The 18480-nt window shown below is 33.1% G+C and overlaps 2 protein-coding genes across 2 annotated transcripts; one reads left to right on the forward strand and one right to left on the reverse strand.

Moving 5' to 3' along the window:
* The first annotated feature begins 1721 nt into the window (after positions 1–1721).
* On the forward strand, positions 1722–3542 carry LOC132745328 (uncharacterized). Its single transcript, XM_060734220.1, has one exon. The coding sequence runs from the start codon at positions 1722–1724 to the stop codon at positions 3540–3542; it is 1821 nt and encodes a 606-aa protein (XP_060590203.1).
* An 8509-nt stretch (positions 3543–12051) lies between these two features.
* On the reverse strand, positions 12052–14725 carry LOC132745327 (complement C1q-like protein 2). The gene is made up of 2 exons (XM_060734219.1): positions 14491–14725; positions 12052–13090 (listed from the first exon to the last, which is right to left on the reverse strand). Exons 1-2 carry the CDS (start codon positions 14564–14566, stop codon positions 12669–12671), a joined length of 498 nt encoding a protein of 165 aa, XP_060590202.1. The 5' UTR covers positions 14567–14725; the 3' UTR covers positions 12052–12668.
* Positions 14726–18480: the final 3755 nt, after the last annotated feature.

Below are 18480 nucleotides of genomic sequence, written 5' to 3' on the forward strand. Positions count from 1 at the left end.
AGAAAATTCGACGTCTGAAAAGTATTGTTGATGAAAAATAACAACTGTTGTTTGATAGTAAAGAAACAGATCTTTCCGTCGACGGCAGTGACAACGACGCTATCAATAATAACGTTTTGTGATGAAGATATGGTTATTATTTCAAGTGACGGAGAATCTAGTGGAGGAGACAGTGACCCAGAATATCAACAAATCGAACTAGCCACGTCTCAATACAAACCAAAGTGTGGAACTTTACATTTAGACAAAGGTTATGTATACGTCAAGGACAAGAATACGTTTTAGGAGAGAATATTGAATGTGTGACTATTTTGAGTTTGACAAATAGACTAAAAAAATGTGTTCGTGTGTTTAATTATGTCAAAAAAGACTGGTGTTGCTTTTCAATATGAGCACAAGAATTTGAGACTGCCATGAAAATATTGATCTTATTTTGTATATTTTTCAATTTCTGTATATATTGACTTGGAAATGATATTGTTAGAAAACATTTTGATTGAAATGATTTTGTAATAAGTAATTACTAGTATAATATCAAATTTACATATGATAGATGAATATTAACGGTTGTATAATATCTGAATACTTAAAAATGTTCTTATTACATAATAAGATTATACAGGATAAATATTGTTTAAATTTCAACACTTTAATTTGAACTTAAAACTTTGAAGTTATTGCAATGCTTTGTTTATTTCGCTTTGGTGGGAGTGTCGCAAATAGCGAGTGTATATATACAATTAAGTTATCGGAGTCAGTTGATGACCGGTTGAGTCAAGACTCCGTCGGAACCTGAAAGAACTCCGTCAGAATCCGTCGGAGTCGATACTTAAATATTTCATGTATCACGAGTTTCATGCTATTTTCAGGTTAATTGTTACCTATATAAAGGGAATGAAATTGGAAACCGGGGTTATTAGTTGGGGATTAGTTTAGTGAGTTTAGTTGTTGTTAAGAGAAAATTACATGTGAGGATATTCAGGATATTGTCTGTAAAATAAAATAAAATAATTGGATTATAAAATAAAGAAAGTTAACAAGAAATTATTGTGTTTTACTTAAAATAAAATAAATTCCAATGTGTGGCAAAGAAATAGAATTATACAGTCCTAAAACTGAAAGTTATTAAATTTCGCCACATTGTATGGTCCCGCGAACCGGATAACAGTCAGTGGATAACAGTCAGTGGATAACATTCAGCGGATAACATTCAGTGGATACAATAAGTGAAGGAGAGTGCTTTTAATAAGAATTGTGATTTGGATATTGTTCAGTGAAGAATTGTTTGTTATCTTGGATACATTTATTAGGTGAGTGTGACTTCAACTAAAACTAAAAATGACTAGTGTTAAACATTTAAAAGGTGTTAGGACAAGATTTAGAAATATTCTGCAGAAAAATATTGATTTTGGAAACGATCTATAGTATTGATATCGAAAGCTGTAATATTGAGAAACATGTGCTGGAAACAAATAAATGTATTCAAACTTTAAAAGTGTATTGTGAAAAGTTAGAAGTTCAAAGTGAAAAATTGGCAGCAGCAATCGAAGAAGGTGATTCAAAAGTAATTGAAACAATTACTGAAGAAGATTGTGAACTGTGTTCTTAAGCTGTAGAATGCTCTATAAATCTACAACAATTTAAAGAAATGCTTCTCAACGAAAAAGAGAAGAGTGAAATGAAACATGTTAAAAGTGAATCAAGTGTAGAAACACATTCAGATGAGTTTTATGGCACTACACAAGGACATGCAAAAACTCATGCAGCTACAAATTCAACAACAAGAAAGACTACTGGACATTGAAGTAAACAAAGGTAAACATTCTTCTACAAAATTACCTAAACTAGATTTAATATCATTTGGAGGAGATAATACAAAATGGAGTGAATTCTGGGATTCATTTAAATGTTCAGTGCATGAGAATCAATCACTTTCAAATAGTGAAAAATTCAATTATTTACGAAATAAAGTATTCGGAGAGGCTCAACGTGCGATCTCAGGTCTAACATTATCGGACGCTAATTATAAAATTGCAATCGATATCTTAAGGGAAAGATTTGGAAAAGTGCAAGAAGAAGTTGACTTACATTACAATAAATTAATCAATTTGGAGCCAGCATCGAATAAAACCGGAAGTTTAAGAAGCTTGCTCGATACAGTTGAAAGGCATTTACGCAGTCTAGAAGTGTTACATCAAGATATTGATCAAGCTGTGTTTGTGTCAATGATACGAGCTAAACTACCTGAGGAAGTTCTTGTTCAGTTAGAAATATCAAATGGGTCAAACAATGAGTGGAGTATAGACAAGCTTCGAAAACGTTTGAATGAATATATTCTTGCCAGGGAAAGAGCAGAAAAGAAAGATAATGTGTTGGAAAAGAGAATACATGCATCATCTATTCAATCAGGATACAAGCAAAATTCAGCTCAACTAAGGAGCTATACATATTCAGCTCAGTCAAGAAATAATACAAATTCACCCCAACCGAGGAGTTATTCGAAATCAGCACAATCAAGAATTTATTCAAGTTCTGCTCATGTGCTTACAGTGAATAACCCTAAGCAACTTACACAAAGACAACAGACTGAAAATTATGCAGATAAATGTAGTTATTGTCAGCAGAAACATTGGAGCGATAAGTGCACACAATGCCGAACTATAAATGAAAGAAAACAGCAATTGAAAGACAGCTGCTTCAAGTGTTTAAAGACAGGTCACAAATCAAGTGAATGTAAGAAAAACAAAATTTGTGCACACTGTGGTGAAGTGAACAAGCATCACAGAAGTTTGTGTCCTCAAAAATTCAAGGTGAAGGAATCAATGACGCATTTAGCAAACGAAGAAACAGAATATAAAGAGACTGAAAATTCTGAGGAAAATGTTCTCGTGTCGTCAAGTGAAATGGTTCTAATGCAGACGGCGATTACAGATATCAAAAATCCAGATACCTCTGCAACACAGTCTGTTAGACTTTTGTTGGACTCTGGATCTCATCGGTCATATATAACTGAAAACTTAGCAAGAAAGTTACATCTCAAAGTAACGGGAGAACAGGAAATAAAACTTGTAACGTTTGGTAATAATAGTACACAATGCATTAACACAAAATGTGCTAACATTGATGTTAAACTGAAAAATGGTGAATACCATTCAATCAGTGTGAACATAGTTCCGACAATAAGTGGCAATTTGCATCGAAGTCCAGCAGGCGTTTTGAATAAGGAGCATGTTAAACATATTATTGGAAGTGTTGATTTAGCTGATACATTACCAACTAGAAACGAAACATCATCAATAGAAATGTTAGTTGGTAACGACTATTATTTGGATTTTATTCTGTGTCAAAAGATCGAACTAAATCCTTGTTTGTTCCTTCTTGGGTTCAAGTTAGGATGGATCCTTACCGGAAGAACCTCTGATCAAGATAGCGATGGCCCATGTATGCTTATTCTAACGCATGGTAATAATGCAACAAATACAAGTTTATTTGCCGATGTGGATAGTGTTGTACCTGTGAAACCAAATTTAGAAGACTTTTGAAATGTGGAGTCAATAGGTATTATAGAAAAACAAAATATTTCAGATGATGAACATGCAATGAAAATGTTTCAGGATACAGTCCAGTTTGAAAATGGCCGATACCACGTGGCCTTGGACTGAAGAATTTTCCTGATTTACCTGTGAGCAGGGACTTGGCAATAGGTCGCTTAAAAAGCTGTGTTAATAAACTAAAAACAAAACCTGAGTTGATGATGAAATATGATAAAGTTATGAGAGATCAGCTAAGTAAAGGTGTTATAGAGAAAGTTGAAAAATCACCAGTAGATGGTTTGGTACATTATTTGCCACACCATGCTATTATCACACCGCAGAAAACAACAACTAAGATACGCGTAGTAAACGATGCTTCGGCGAGAACAAGAAAAGAAAATAAAAGTATAAATGAGTGCATGTAAAAGGGACCAGTAATGCTACAGGACCTCTGTAGTATGTTACTACGATTCAGGATGCATCCAATAGCAATCGTTGCCGATATAGAAAAAGCATTTTTGCAAATTGGATTAAAACCTAGTCAGCGTGATGTCACAAGATTTCTTTGGTTGAAAGACTGTAAAAATCCTACTGTAGTTACTGACAATATACAAGAATTCAGATTTTGTAGGATTCCTTTTGGAGTAATCAGTAGTCCGTTCTTATTAGGAGCAACGGTAGACTTCCATTTAAAATGTTATGAAAATCCAGTTGCAGAAAATCTAAGAAACAACATTTATGTAGAAAATGTTATCACCGGAGCTGAAAACACAAGTGAAGCAATACAGCTACATACAAATTCAAAGGCAATGTTTGCAGATGCCTCGATGAATTTACGGGAATGGATTACCAATAGTGATTTTGTAAATAAATTCATTCCAAAGGAAGACAGAGCCGATACGAAAAGTGTTAAAGTACTTGGACATCATTGGAATGTCAATGAAGATACAGTTACAATAGCAGGTCCAAAAAACAAATCAAATGAACCGGAGTGGACAAAACGTACTGTGTTGAAAACAATTTCGTCGGTTTTTGACCCACTTGGCTTGCTATCACCAGTACTCTTACGAGGATAAGTGTTTATTCAATCATAATGGCAGAAAAATATCGACTGGGATGACAATTTGACTAAAGAAGATCAAGAAAAATGGTTGTCTATTTTAATAGATATTCGCAAAATAGACACGTTGCAAATTCAAAGATGCGTTTGTGCGTTCACAGGACATTCTAAGAAATACTTATTGTTATGTTTCTGTGATGCATCGGAAAAGGCATTCTCAACAGTGATATATCTGCATGTTTCAGAGAAAAATACAACCGATGTAAATGTAATATTTGCAAAGACAAGACTTGCGCCTATTAAGAAACTAACAATTCCTAGGTTGGAGCTTCTAGCAGTTCTGATCGGACTGAAGTGCTTAAAATTTGTTAAAGAGCAATTAAGAGTGCCCATTGAAAGGCAATTTTTATGGACAGATTCGAAATGTGTTTTACAATGGGTTACGTCGGATAAGAAATTACCGTTATTTGTAAAGAACAGAGTTAGTGAAATCAAAGAGCACATTGATGTTAACATGACATACATACCAAGTAAAGAAAATCCAGCAGATGTTGCATCCCGAGGAACAACACTGGAAACATTAGCAACTGACTCTAATTGGTGGCACGGTCCTAAATGGTTGTTGAAGCCTACCTCTGATTGGCCAACCGATTATCAAAAAAACGATGATAGCTCACAAATAGTTGAAATGGAAGAACAAACAAACAAGACAAGACAATAAAGAGACAATGTTAATGCAAACTAAAATTAATGCGGAAGAACATAGTAATAATCCTCCATTTGACATTGACAGTTAAAGATTTTCTTCTCTTACAATCTGCTAAGAGTAACAGCTTTTGTGTTGCGATTCATACAGAAACTAAAGAAAGTTGAAAGAAAATATGTTTATTTAGAATGTGAAGAATTGTTAGAAGCTGAGAACATGTGGATTAAGCATATTCAAGAAACTCATTTTCAAAGTGACATCAATTCTATTCGAGCTATAAAGGTACAAATAGACAACAACAATTAGGGATATTTCTTGATGGACAAGGGTTATTAAGATGCACTGGAAGGCTTGAAAATGCGAATTTAAGTGAAGGTGCCAGACAACCAATACTTCTTCCAAGAAACGATCATTTGACTGAATTGATTGTGGAAAAAACGCATAAAGAGCTACTACATAGCGGTGTTTCGCAGACGCTTGCAACAACGAGGAAAAGATTCTGGATTTTACATGGTCGTGCAACAGTGAAAAGAGTGTGAAATAAGTGTGTTGTCTGCAGACGCCACGAAGGTGGTTGCTATAAAATGCCACCATTGTGTTGTCTACCGAGGTCAAGAGTGACAGAATCAGTACCATTTTCAAGAACAGGACTAGACTATTTTGGTCCAGTGTACTTGAAAACTACAACAGGTGACGAGAAAAAGGCATGGGTATGCTTACGGCTTAGTAACTCGTGCTGTGCACCTTGAACTAGTTTGTGACATGACCACAGAAGAATTTCTCTTAGGTTATCGTCGTTTCATAGCTCAAAGAGGTACTCCATCGCATATAATTAGTGATAATGCAAAGCAGTTTAAAGCCGCTAGTTTAGTGATAGATAAGATATGGCATTGTATATTACATAGTCATGATGTTCAAAGCTACTCTGCAAATGCAAACATCCAATGGAAGTTTATAATAGAGCTCGCGCCCTGGATGGGAGGATTTTACGAGAGGTTAGTCGGTCTTGTAAAAAGATCATTCAGAAAAGGTGTGGGGCGAAAACTCTTAACTATCATTCAAGCTCAAACACTTATCAAAGAAATTGAAGCCGTAGTGAACTCAAGACCTTTAGTCTATATTGGTGATGATGTAAACTCTACAATTGCATTAACACCGAGTCATTTTCTTACGTTGAATCCAAAGATCGGTATATCTTTATATCCCTCTATTATTGTACTTTATCGTATTGGCATTGTCCATCGTATCCCCCAATGACGTCATCCAATGGCGACAACTTGAATACGGTCTTAAATGAAAGGGTCTATAGAACTATAGAAGTACACCAAAAAATAGAAAGATTTTAAGAAATGAGAATTAAAGCATTTTTAGGCCACAATGTGCCTTAAATAAGACAATATAGCTATATAAAATAAATATCAAGAAAACATTACACAACAAGCACACAAACCAACGGTTGCTCAGATATAACCTATCAAATTAATTTGATATTAAATTAATAAATGCTTGAATTTGGAACTGTCCATCCCAGGACTCCAGTAAATTCGATTTACTTTTCAAATACATAACACGTTTACATGGTTATTTAAACAGCTATTATTCTTATTCAGGCTTTTTGTAAGTTAAAAAGCGTTTACATATCCGCAATATACTGGAACCACTAAAAATCTAATAAATTTGATTCATGTTGATTAACCACAGGCACTCGGTGCTTGCTTTTAATTTCATTGATATATTCTACAAATTATTTAAAGTATATAATATGGATGAAATTAAAAGAACCACGCACCAACTGCCTGTGGAACTAACTAGCATCTTTGTGGAAGTTTAGAAAAATAAAAATATCATAACTTTACAAGTTGATCGAAATTTTGTGCTTGATCCTAAAATTGATCCTTACTTTGTATGAATTATCCTTGTATTTTGCAGTGTTATGTTTCTATATATCAGCCATAAATTTTATCTAAAACTATGTATTGAAATATAATATTTTATCCAACCAAATCGTTTTTATTTTCATAATCTTTGATACTTTAAATCTGCACCAACCTTTCATTTAATACCACTCCGTTTAATCAGCGTATCATACTCGCACTTAATTGATTTCAACCACTAAATTGGTTAGTATTTAATCATTAGTCATTAATACCATTAAATCTGTCGCGTGACTGTGTGGCACCAGTCAAATTTAAATTCATTAACGTTTGCTTACAAACACTTACCTGTTCAAAATGTTGTTTCTTTGCTAATCAAAATGTTTTAACATTGTGTTTATGTACCCTACCATTTAAGCCTGATATGACCAATGTTAGTTTCAATATAGTCAGGACGTTTGGTCCTTTTTGGTGAACATGGGGCCTGGATAAGAAAAGAACATTTGGGCCTGAATAATAAAAGAACACTGGGACCTAAATAATAAAAGAACATTGACAAATAAATGGTTTGATAGGTCCAGCACTTCTATACGGTGAGTGTCTAGTTATTTTCTGAATAACCAGGTGAGTAACCATCACTTTCGTCAGTAAAATGCCATTCAGAGTTAGTGTTCAAAGATTGCACTTAAAACTGCTATTATAATGTATTATAAGATACCATAAATATTGGAATAGCTGAATATACAATATTATGGTCTACCAATACACATTGGTGTTAATAGAATATCAGCTTGTAAAAAAGAAATTATTTAATCTATATAATTATAATCTAGGTTTAAACTAATATAACAAATCTATTACAAATTTTCAAAACTCAAAACATTATATGATATAATGGAAGTGCAATCCAGTAAAGTTTATGAGAAAGACAACAATCCCATGAAGACATCCGGCTTGACATCTGCTGTAACCATGATACGTCAGTGGCTTCAATGTCAAGGTCAGTGTGTTAATGCTGTCATGGTAACTAAATATATATAACATGTCCATTTACTGAAAATGAAACGGCTACAAAAAGTACTGCAATTTGTCAGTATAATACGAAAGACTTCCTGACTTCTCGGGTTCATCTTCTCGAATTCACAATTTCAACTTTATGAATTCACGATTTCAGCATACAGAATTCACGATTTCAACTTCATGTTTTCACGATTTCAACTTCACGAATTCATCTCCATGTATTCGAGTTTTTGAACTTCACGATTTCAATTTCATGAATTCACAATTACCTCTACGTGAAGATGTGCCCCCTGAACGCCCACTGGAAGTAGTTAGAATATTTTAAGTAAACGTATTCTTGTATGCTTTGAGTAAAAGAGATTCATCATTAAAGCGAATTAGAAATGTTTGATCAATTACCAAGTATGAAATAATAAAAGAATTAACATTTCCAGAACAGTTAAACGTATTCAGTTTAGTTTAAAATAATTCATTTTAGTTCGATTGTTTTGGAAGTTATAAGCTTATTGAATCACTCAAATCCGTTTCTGGAACCAGCACTTAGCAATGATCATCAAGGGGTTTGAACAAATGTGGCCAGCAATCCTTAGAGTACTAGCCTGACGCGTTGACCTCACTGCCACACCTCCTCTAAACATATTCCAGGGAACTCATTTAAGGACACACAAAATTTATAATATTTACATAGATATAGCGTTTTCACGTCTTTAGCAAAATAAAAATGACTATTTTGAATAACAAAGTCGGGTTATTTTAAGATGCACTCCGAAGTCCTGTCCAGTACAATCATGTCAAAAGAAATTGAGCAAATAACCTGATGTTTTTGAAAATGATCATATAGACTAATTCAAACGGTTTAAATTTCGAAATGATAGAAATAATACTTCCAGTCCCGCCATGTCAAACAATTAAAGTCGAGTCCTTTTGACATGCTCTACTAAATATAAAAAACATGGTACATACATGTCAAACTTTATCATCAAATAAAACTCAAAATAGATACATGTATTTGATATTATAAAATTATATTAGATATTTTAATAGTAGACGCAAGGTTACACAAATAGAACATTTAAAAACCACTATGGATCCAGTTAACTTTACAAATTCACAAATACATTATCTTTCAACGTTTGAAATGTTATATAAAATAGTGTTATGACGTAGATTTTTTATGATATTTAGTGGTTTTATACATTTATTGCCGATAAGTTAAATTATAAACAAATATGTAATCTTGTCTTTAAAAGTAAAGTAAAAACCTTTCGCCATTATTTGATATATATACTAGCAAATTACTATCATTTGTAAAATATCAGAACAATTCGTCCCTAAAATTATTCGAACTCAATACCATTCGTACCAATATTCGACCCGAAATTCATATCTCTTGGATGTTTGATTTCCTCAATGTCAGTAAAATATAACTACTTTATTGGGTATAAATAGAGCTCAAAGCAGTGCATTGTGGGTCTTCTCAAAATCCCTCCGGAGGCGTGCACGTCGCGGAGAAGGCACAAGATCAAGTCACCTTATGTACCAGAGGTGATTGGTTGACCTGTCGTGACTAACTTTGGAGGGTTGGGGCTAACAAATGCCGTTTTTGTATTATCGTTGGTCAGGAAGCTGTTGCCTTGGCAGTATTGTCGTCTCCTTCACCACCACTGAACGAAGAACAGGCTACCGAAGATTCAGCATGAAAAAGACGTCCCCGATGAGACTATCATAGTGGACCGACAAGGATGCTATATTCTTGGACATATGGTTTATTCCGGCGCCGAGTATCAACAAACTTAAAAACACACATTGTGATTTCGATTCTTGGGCTGGCCAACTTTAATTACTAGTCTTTCGGATGAGACTTCTAATCGAGGTCCCATGTATGAGTGCTTTAACACTTGGCACGCTAAAGAACCAGGAGAAGCTTCTTGAATTGGGACATCTTTCTGTATCTGTATCTTGCACTATCCTTCAAAATATAAAATGGCTGATTCTCTTCTGGAGGACTCGCCCATTTGGGCAACCAGTGGCGAGTATAAATAACTCAAATACACACACATGGACAGTCAGTATCTGCCTAGCTGCCGAAGTGTCAATATCACCGAAATTATTAATTAATATTTTAGATTAATTATTTGGAATCTTGCACTATTTACGAAGTTTATCAATTGCATCACTTTAACATTGCGTTAGGTGTAATTGTTAATACTAAAGTATAAATTTAAAACTCGATATTCACGTGGTTATTATATAAATGTATATTAAATAGCCTAAAAATTGAGACCTAAGTTTTATATAAAGTTCAAGTAAAACACATCAACTATATAGGTACGTTACTGTTATAAACAATATTTAATTAAACTTGATTCCAAAGTTTAAACAAATTATTTTATAATCATTTGTAACCCAATCAACTGGCAAAGTAGCCATAAGAAAACAAATATATATAACAGATAGCCCGTGCACGTTACAATAGATAACTTAACTTGTCCTAGTTGTCGTTTTATGACGTTTCAAAACCAAATAAGAACCTGTAGATAAAAACGCTTACTCCTTAAAAGCTGTCTCAGGTCTTCCATTAAGTGTCAAAATTTGGAAGTCAGAAAGAGAAAATGCCTGACCTTAGAAGTCTCATTATATTGGTAAAGAAGTCTAAAATCAGGAGTAAATGTCTCCAGAGATTCCACTCATGGAAGCCCTGCTGTGTATTGACTTACACTCATCCTCATCTCAAATATTTCCCCAACATAATCTCATCCTTTATTTGTATGTTCTTGCCAGTTGATATGTTTCATTAATTACCACAAGTGGTTCAGCTGGACAAACGTATCTAATGGTCATCCACTAGAAATGATTTCATTAAATGAATTATACTTTATAGACTTTCTCGGGTTTTCTTAGGGAATTTGACTGAAATTGGTATAAAATATTATGTATATTCGTAAAGTTAAATGATGCTTTCAAATTAATGCTAACAACAGTAAAAAGGTAAAGTAAAGTCAAATAGAAAACCTAATAAAATTACGATATTCGAGCATAGGTGTAGATTCAGAACTCGGTTATCGATTTGTGTTAACCGTTTTGGGTAGTGATATTGTTACATCTAACTCTCGTTCACAAATTTATTTATTTGATAAATACATCAACTATCGTTATCTCGACATAGCTTTTCTCGATATTTCGTTATCTCGATGAAATTTTGAAAGTCCCGATTTTCTTCCTTCTTAATCTATATAGGAAATATTTGTTTATCTCGATATTTTAATTTCGAAATTATCAGTATCTCGATGTACAATTTCAGCCCCAACAGTTATTTTGAAACTATTATCCTTTGTTTATCTCGACTTATAGTTTTCTTTCGTCTGTTCCCTTCAGACATGTGAAAAACACAAACTAGACGATAATTGCTCAATAGCGCGTGTTATAATGATGATTATGTTTGTAACATGTTATGCTGTTTTTATAAAAGTTAATTTATTTAGCGCGTTGATTGATTTTATGTCCAAAATGAGTGAATTTTACGTTCTTTATAAATATTCGAACACTGTATCAATTCATTACGACTTTAAATGTAAATGAAATAGTAAAAGTATAGAAACGCTATCGTTGCAATATTGTTTCAGAACATCACCACCAAATCAATCAGCGGTCGAACAATCTCGAGAAAAACCCGATAAATAACTCGGATGGATCTCCGGATCAACCACCCTGAAAACAATGTTTTCACTATATTGGTGTATTACTGAGTAAACGTCACTATGTGTTTTTATCACAGAAACCCGTAATTCCGCTTGTAAACATCCGCTAATGTTACTTTGTTAAATATTGACTAGCCTATGAAAACAAGACATGGGGATATCATAGTTTATTTGACATAAGGTATGCACATGTCTTTTCTAAAAATCAGTTTCTGCCTTATTCAAACTCTAATATGTTTATCTCGACATTTCGTTACCTCGATATTTTTGGACGGTCCCGATGACTTCGAGATAACGAGAGTCTTACATGTACACACTTTCTTTAACAATATAATGAAAAATACAATAAGTGAGAAATAAGAATTAGCCCATCAAATGTCAACAAATCACTCTTTTATAAGTTTAATAAAAATTTCTCTCTTTTCCTGACTGTTGCCTTCAGCAGAAGCACAATTTCAGAAGAAAGTTTTGTTAACAAGTACTGTCAGTAAGTCTAGTAAACCTTATTAAATGCGTTACTAAGCATCAAGCTCTAACTTAAAATAACTCAATTTACCTAATTCGTCAACAACTTTGTTGGTCCGCTTTAGTTTCATAATAGGATGAATTCACTTTTTTAGAAAACGTGCCTGTAATGTCATAACAAAATATTTAATACACGTATTTCACGACCAAAGACAAAAAAATGTCATTTTTTTTCTAAATACTGTATTGGAAAAAGAATTATTCGAAAGAACAGATTTAGTTTAGATCATTATTTTTTTCTGGACACAAAATTCAATTGTTGGGATACAGGAGAAATCCAGTAAACGAAGACCAATATTCCATGTATGTGCTTGGATCGCTGCATTTAGTAAGGTACACAGTGTCCCCAACGTTAAGATTTATCACGATAGACTGGGATATAGCAGCGTTTCCTTTGTCTGTTGAGTCGTCAGTTGGATCAACAGCTATATAGATTAGAGACTGTCTATTCTTGTAAAGTCGACAATATACACTATCAACCCTCGATGATGCCCGTTTCTTTACCAATGTAACAGAGAAATGGTACACACCGGATTTGCTACATGTGTAAGTTCCTGTCGAGATACTAAAATCATTGCCATACTGGTAAATGGTAATTGAAAAGGTCAGTTTTGAAATTCCGTTGATGTTGCTATAGGTTTTTGGTCTTTGGACAGAAAATGCAGACTTGAATGCTGGAATATATAATACACATATACATTTTGACAACATTGACTTACCTTATACAAACTTAACATTAAATAAAATGCATGAAGTAAAGGGGCCTCCGGTGAATGGTGAAGGTCCCCGGCTTTAAATCATTTGCCCTTCAACGATTTCGGTTCAAATGCAGTCCGATGAAAAAAGATTTTAAGCAAAACATTTATATTTAAAGGACTGTTTTGAGGTACTTGACTTTACAATTTACTATTCCATATTATCATGGTTTAGTAAGAAACATTAGCATAATGGAGTTGGTACGCGGTCTGTATTTAATAGAGAATAGGATCGAAATGTATAATTGGAAGACGATCGCTCTAGTTTCTTAATGCGTTTTAAAAGGGCAATTTCAATGTTAATTATTTGCACACACTTTCTATCAGAGCTCCTAATACATTCTGCACAAAAACATTTTCGGAATGAATCTTCGAAATTTCTTCCGTCGTTTGAAAACGTACGGGCTAAAACGGATAATTGCTAATCAACTGTAGATGGGGCCTAACGTGATACGCCCCTGTAAACACTCTATCACGATTATTTTGGTATTTGAACACGAATGGGACATCCATTACAACGATAAAACTGGTTTTCAAACAATTTTTACATATATGAAAAAAATACCGTTTACCATCAAGTCTCATTAAAGTAAAGATTACAGACTCCAAAATAAAAAAAAACTAATAAAACCTTATATTATTAAATACGTCATGTCATGGTATTATCTGCAAGCGCTCGTTTAAAAGACATTTATTGTAAAAATGCTAATACAAATATGCACAGTGTGTTGTTTCCCAAGTTTGTTATTCTATAAGGTACAATATAAATATTTTAATTTGACGGTCATATTGGGTCTCCCTAAAGTGACGATTTTGATACAAGTTTCGTCGTGAGAAAATTATAGTGTTTAGTCCCGGCTCAAAAATCGAAACGAGAGCGCAAACATGCTAGGCTCAGGTCGCGTATTGGTTTGACTGTTTACATTTTGGCGTCTGCAATGTTAACTTCAATGAGACTTGATGGTAAACGGTATTTTTTCATATATGTAAAATGTGTGAAAACAAGTTTTATCGTTGTAACAGATGTCCCATTCGTGTTTAAATATTAAATTAGTTTTGATATAGTGTTTACAGGGGCATATCGCGTTGGGGGCAGGATCTGACCCAAACGTATTGAGCTTTAATGGTATACGGTATTTTTCTCATGTATGTAAAAATGTTTGAAAACCAGTTTTATCTTTGTAACAGATGTCCAATTCGTGTTTAAATATTAAAATAGTTTTGATGGAGTATTTACAGGGGCCTATCACATTGGGACAGGATGCGTCTGTGGTAGAAACAAATACAATTATCGCGTTATTTCATCTATTATTCCTTACCTGTACAGCTTTCTTTTGAACATCGATTAATCTGTAAACTTTCTCCAATACAATCCTTTCCTTTATTCTCGGGCATTGGATTTGTACACCGTCTTGTTCGTAATTGCCTCCCATTGCCACACGTGACGTCACATGAGGTCCAGCTGGACCAGTTTGCCCATTGACCATCGACTGGAAATCAACAAATTAACAAAACATTTGACACGACACAAGTATTTCATGCTTAAAACAAGATTCTAACACTATCGGAATTTTTTTCTATATAAACAAAGAAGGCCCGAAGCGTGCATTATTCTACAACAATGCACTCGCCGTTCTTATTATTTCCCTGTGTATTTTCACATTGAGGGCGCCATTTTGTTTGAAAAATCTTATAAATAAAAACATTTTTTGTCGAATTTTGTTGTGAAAACTATCTAGAATGAAAGAAAATGGTCTAACTAAGGAAATGAATCCGAACACCAGTATCTTTAATTCAGTCGTTAACGCTGTACAGACGTTTAAAGTGTTGTTGACGTGACGTCACAATGTAGCGCCAAACAGCACGTGCAAAACAATCAAATCAAGTACGCTATTTTAATGTCGCAAACGAGTTAAGTTTTACATTTATTCCACTTTTAATAATTTGTATTTCGCTTGAAAAAATATAGTCTAAGAGTGAAATAAAATAAACATACAAAGTTTTATCAACGTTTTCAAAATTCGTTATTCTGAAAATGTTTCTACACACGGTAGATTGAATGACAGTTTTTTTCAACCCACTGGAACAGCCTTTAAAGAACGTTTTTATTGGAAACTCTGAGGCGAAAACAAATTTAACCACCAAACATAAAGTCCGACTTTATAATAATAATTATATTCTTTCTTGACGTGTTAGAATGGAAATAGATATTAATTCGTCGTGCACTATTGTATATTCTAACACGACCCGTATTTTTCCCTATTGAACATAGAAGAACAGAAAGTGTGTGTTATTATGCAACAGATGCACAGTTTGACGTTCTATATTTAGACATGTGACGTAATCATTATACACGTGACGTAACCACTAAAAATACGACGCGCTGAAAATAAGTACGGAAAAAAATCAGGCGCAAATTTGCTTAACTATCAAGTACGGCAACATTTATTTGTTGATGTCGTGTTAGAATCGAAATAATATATCCAAATCAGAGATTTTATCTGTCGTTCGGATGCGCATCATTATATCACTCGGGCTACGCCCTCGTGATATAATTCCTCGCATCCGAACTCCAAACAGTGATGTTACTGAGCGATAAAATCACTGTTTGGGATATATTATTTCTTAAATGATGCACGTTTTTCGTTCAAATGCTTTGTAATTAATCACTCAGGCCTATCGGCCTTCGTGATTATATTACTACGCATTTGAACTCAAACCGTGCATTATTCTACAACAATGCACTCAGAATTGATATCTATTTCATAAATAAATGCTGCGTACCCTTCATAATTTTATATTTCAAAATAGATTCTAGTTGCTCAAATCGTTCTATATGATGATTATTTTGGGTTTTCTAGAAAATAACTTCATGTTACTGTATGAGAACTTTTACCTTCAATATAAAAGCAGTATGGTTACTTATTGATTAACAAAGGGTCAACGAATGGACTACCTTGTATTTAATAAGACGAGTTTTCCCCCTTATTTAAATACTTCTTCTTGACAAGATAATTGAATTAAAATCTCGCAATTAGTATAATTATTTCCTCTAACAAATGTATTTCAAAAAGCTTAAAGGCACAGTATGCGTCAGAAGTGCTATCTTTTTTTTATTTCTCAAAAACCTTTTTATTTTGTTATTATTATACAATTTTCAAAACAATACAACATTTGCCATATACATAAACATCTTTTGCCGCTTTTGTTATGTTGGCAATTGGTTTAATTATGGTGAATTGGTATTTTATATCGAAGTCAAAATACTACTTTGTTTACATTTTGCTACCTTTACGACACATTACTACATGTTCAGTGCTATTTCTTCGGCAGAAAAAAACATGTTATATTCTCTTCATCCATTCACAAAAAAATATTAAAAAGCATTTCTAAGGAATGTAAAAAAATATGAATTCCTGAGGCAAAGTGTGCCTTTAAAAGAACTGATGCACAGTGCGATTTTTATGGTATGGTAATCATAATATCTTTAATTCTCAAAATAATCTCACTCATATACTTCTTATGCTATAAAATGCACGTATAATACGCTCACAGTCTTTCGGGGTAAAACACTATACATTGTTAATCATATATCAACTCAGAAAGATGTCAAACCTGCGAGACAGTATGCCGTCTTTTATGTGACTGGTAAGACAAATTTATGATTCCATATTCCAACTCGATTATGACAATGTCATGCAATATATGGGATGCTGGATGTTGGCTTACCTTAAAGCAAGTTCAAAAACTAGTATTCACTTACACACAGACCTGACAAACATTAATATCAAAGGAATATAAAATGTATCAGTCCAAAGAGTTTAATTCTAATGCATATTGCACCGGATACAATTTTTAGAGGTCCCAAAAAATTAATGTCAAATGTATATTGTAATTAAAAGAAACAAAGTTCTGTCAAAATATCAAAAAATGTGGTATTCAATAATGAGGACATTACCCATTGGTGAGAACAATACTGATTACACAGCTACATAATGTATACCAGACTCGGATAGCACCGATAATTTTGACAGCTGTGACATTGTCCAATAGAATTCAGTATTATACTAACAGTTTATTATAACCGTATATTATTTTATGTTAACAAGTTAGAAACTGTGTTTTATCCGTGTGATAAAATCCATATCACTGTTATCACTGTATAACTGTTTATAATCCGTAAATTTTGTAAATTTACATGAAAGCTAATTCTAAATGACACATATCTTGATTCAAATATCATTATTTCTCTTAAAAATGTTCAAAGCAATGTTGACCACAAACTTGAATATTTGTTGCAGTATTTTCGACGCTCCTCGACGAAAACAGTCAAAATTGCTGTTTATTTACGTCTTATGTAATGTTAAACAAATATGTTGGTTTTTCGTGCAAATGATATATATTACTCATCAAAGTAGGACAAATCCACATTTTAATCGCGTATTCTCTCAACAGAGACAAATATCCGCTATATATTGAAAAGAAAATTAATATTTGAGGTAGTACGAGTATTTGGCCGAACGATTGATGTATATAAATATACCGAAAAAAGGCCATTTCATAATTTTTATATCAATTCATTTAAACAAAATAACAATAAGCAATATTTTCGCTAAGCTCTGTTATTAAAGTAAATAATGATTTTTAAAGCTTTATACAATAATGAAGCGGATAAAAGTTATATGTATTTCGTTCAAGCTATATTTTCTAGCAATATTGGAACAGTCTGATAACAGCATAAATAACTGTTTGTTATCTTCATCTGAAATAATAACCATGTATTTACTTGCTGTTCAGATCAATATATATACACATAGGTTTGTGAACAGCAGTGAAAGATCATTCCGAGGAACGGAACGCTAACAGTATTTTTACGAGGGATATTATGTTTTATTGTTACTCTCAATTTTATGTGTTTTCTATTTTATTACCCCGAACAAAATATTGTAATTCAACTAAATCTAACTGTAAAAAAATGAACCAAGAGTAACAATAACAATAGTAACAATAACTCAACTTTCCTAAAGTTTTAATTGAGAAATTATTTTTCTTTTATTATTTAAGCAAATGATGATTTCTACCAGTCATAAACATACAATAAGCTTTGTTTTATGAACTAAACACGAACCCATTTATACGGTTATGATCTGAGATATCTGGTCCTATCCAGAATATTCTTCACATGTTTTTTGACAATATTCATTGACGAAAGTACGATGATCGATATCCTACATATGATCTGTTCAACACACCGATTGTATTTGTTAAATAATTCTTCGTTGAAAACGGATGTTTACTTTGTGACTATT

The sequence above is a fragment of the Ruditapes philippinarum genome, unplaced genomic scaffold, assembly GCF_026571515.1.
Source record: "Ruditapes philippinarum isolate M1 unplaced genomic scaffold, ASM2657151v2 ctg21278_1_1_1_1, whole genome shotgun sequence".
Classification (NCBI taxonomy): Eukaryota; Metazoa; Mollusca; class Bivalvia; order Venerida; family Veneridae; genus Ruditapes; species Ruditapes philippinarum.

Coding starts and splice junctions, on each gene's coding strand:
- LOC132745327 (XM_060734219.1), bottom strand. CDS start 14,566: ATGCCCGAGAATAAAGGAAAGGATTGTATTGGAGAAAGTTTACAGATT. Junction 13,091..14,490: donor TTCAAAAGAAAGCTGTACAG/GTAAGGAATAAT, acceptor TATATATTCCAG/CATTCAAGTCTGCATTTTCT.
- LOC132745328 (XM_060734220.1), top strand. CDS start 1,722: ATGAGTTTTATGGCACTACACAAGGACATGCAAAAACTCATGCAGCTA.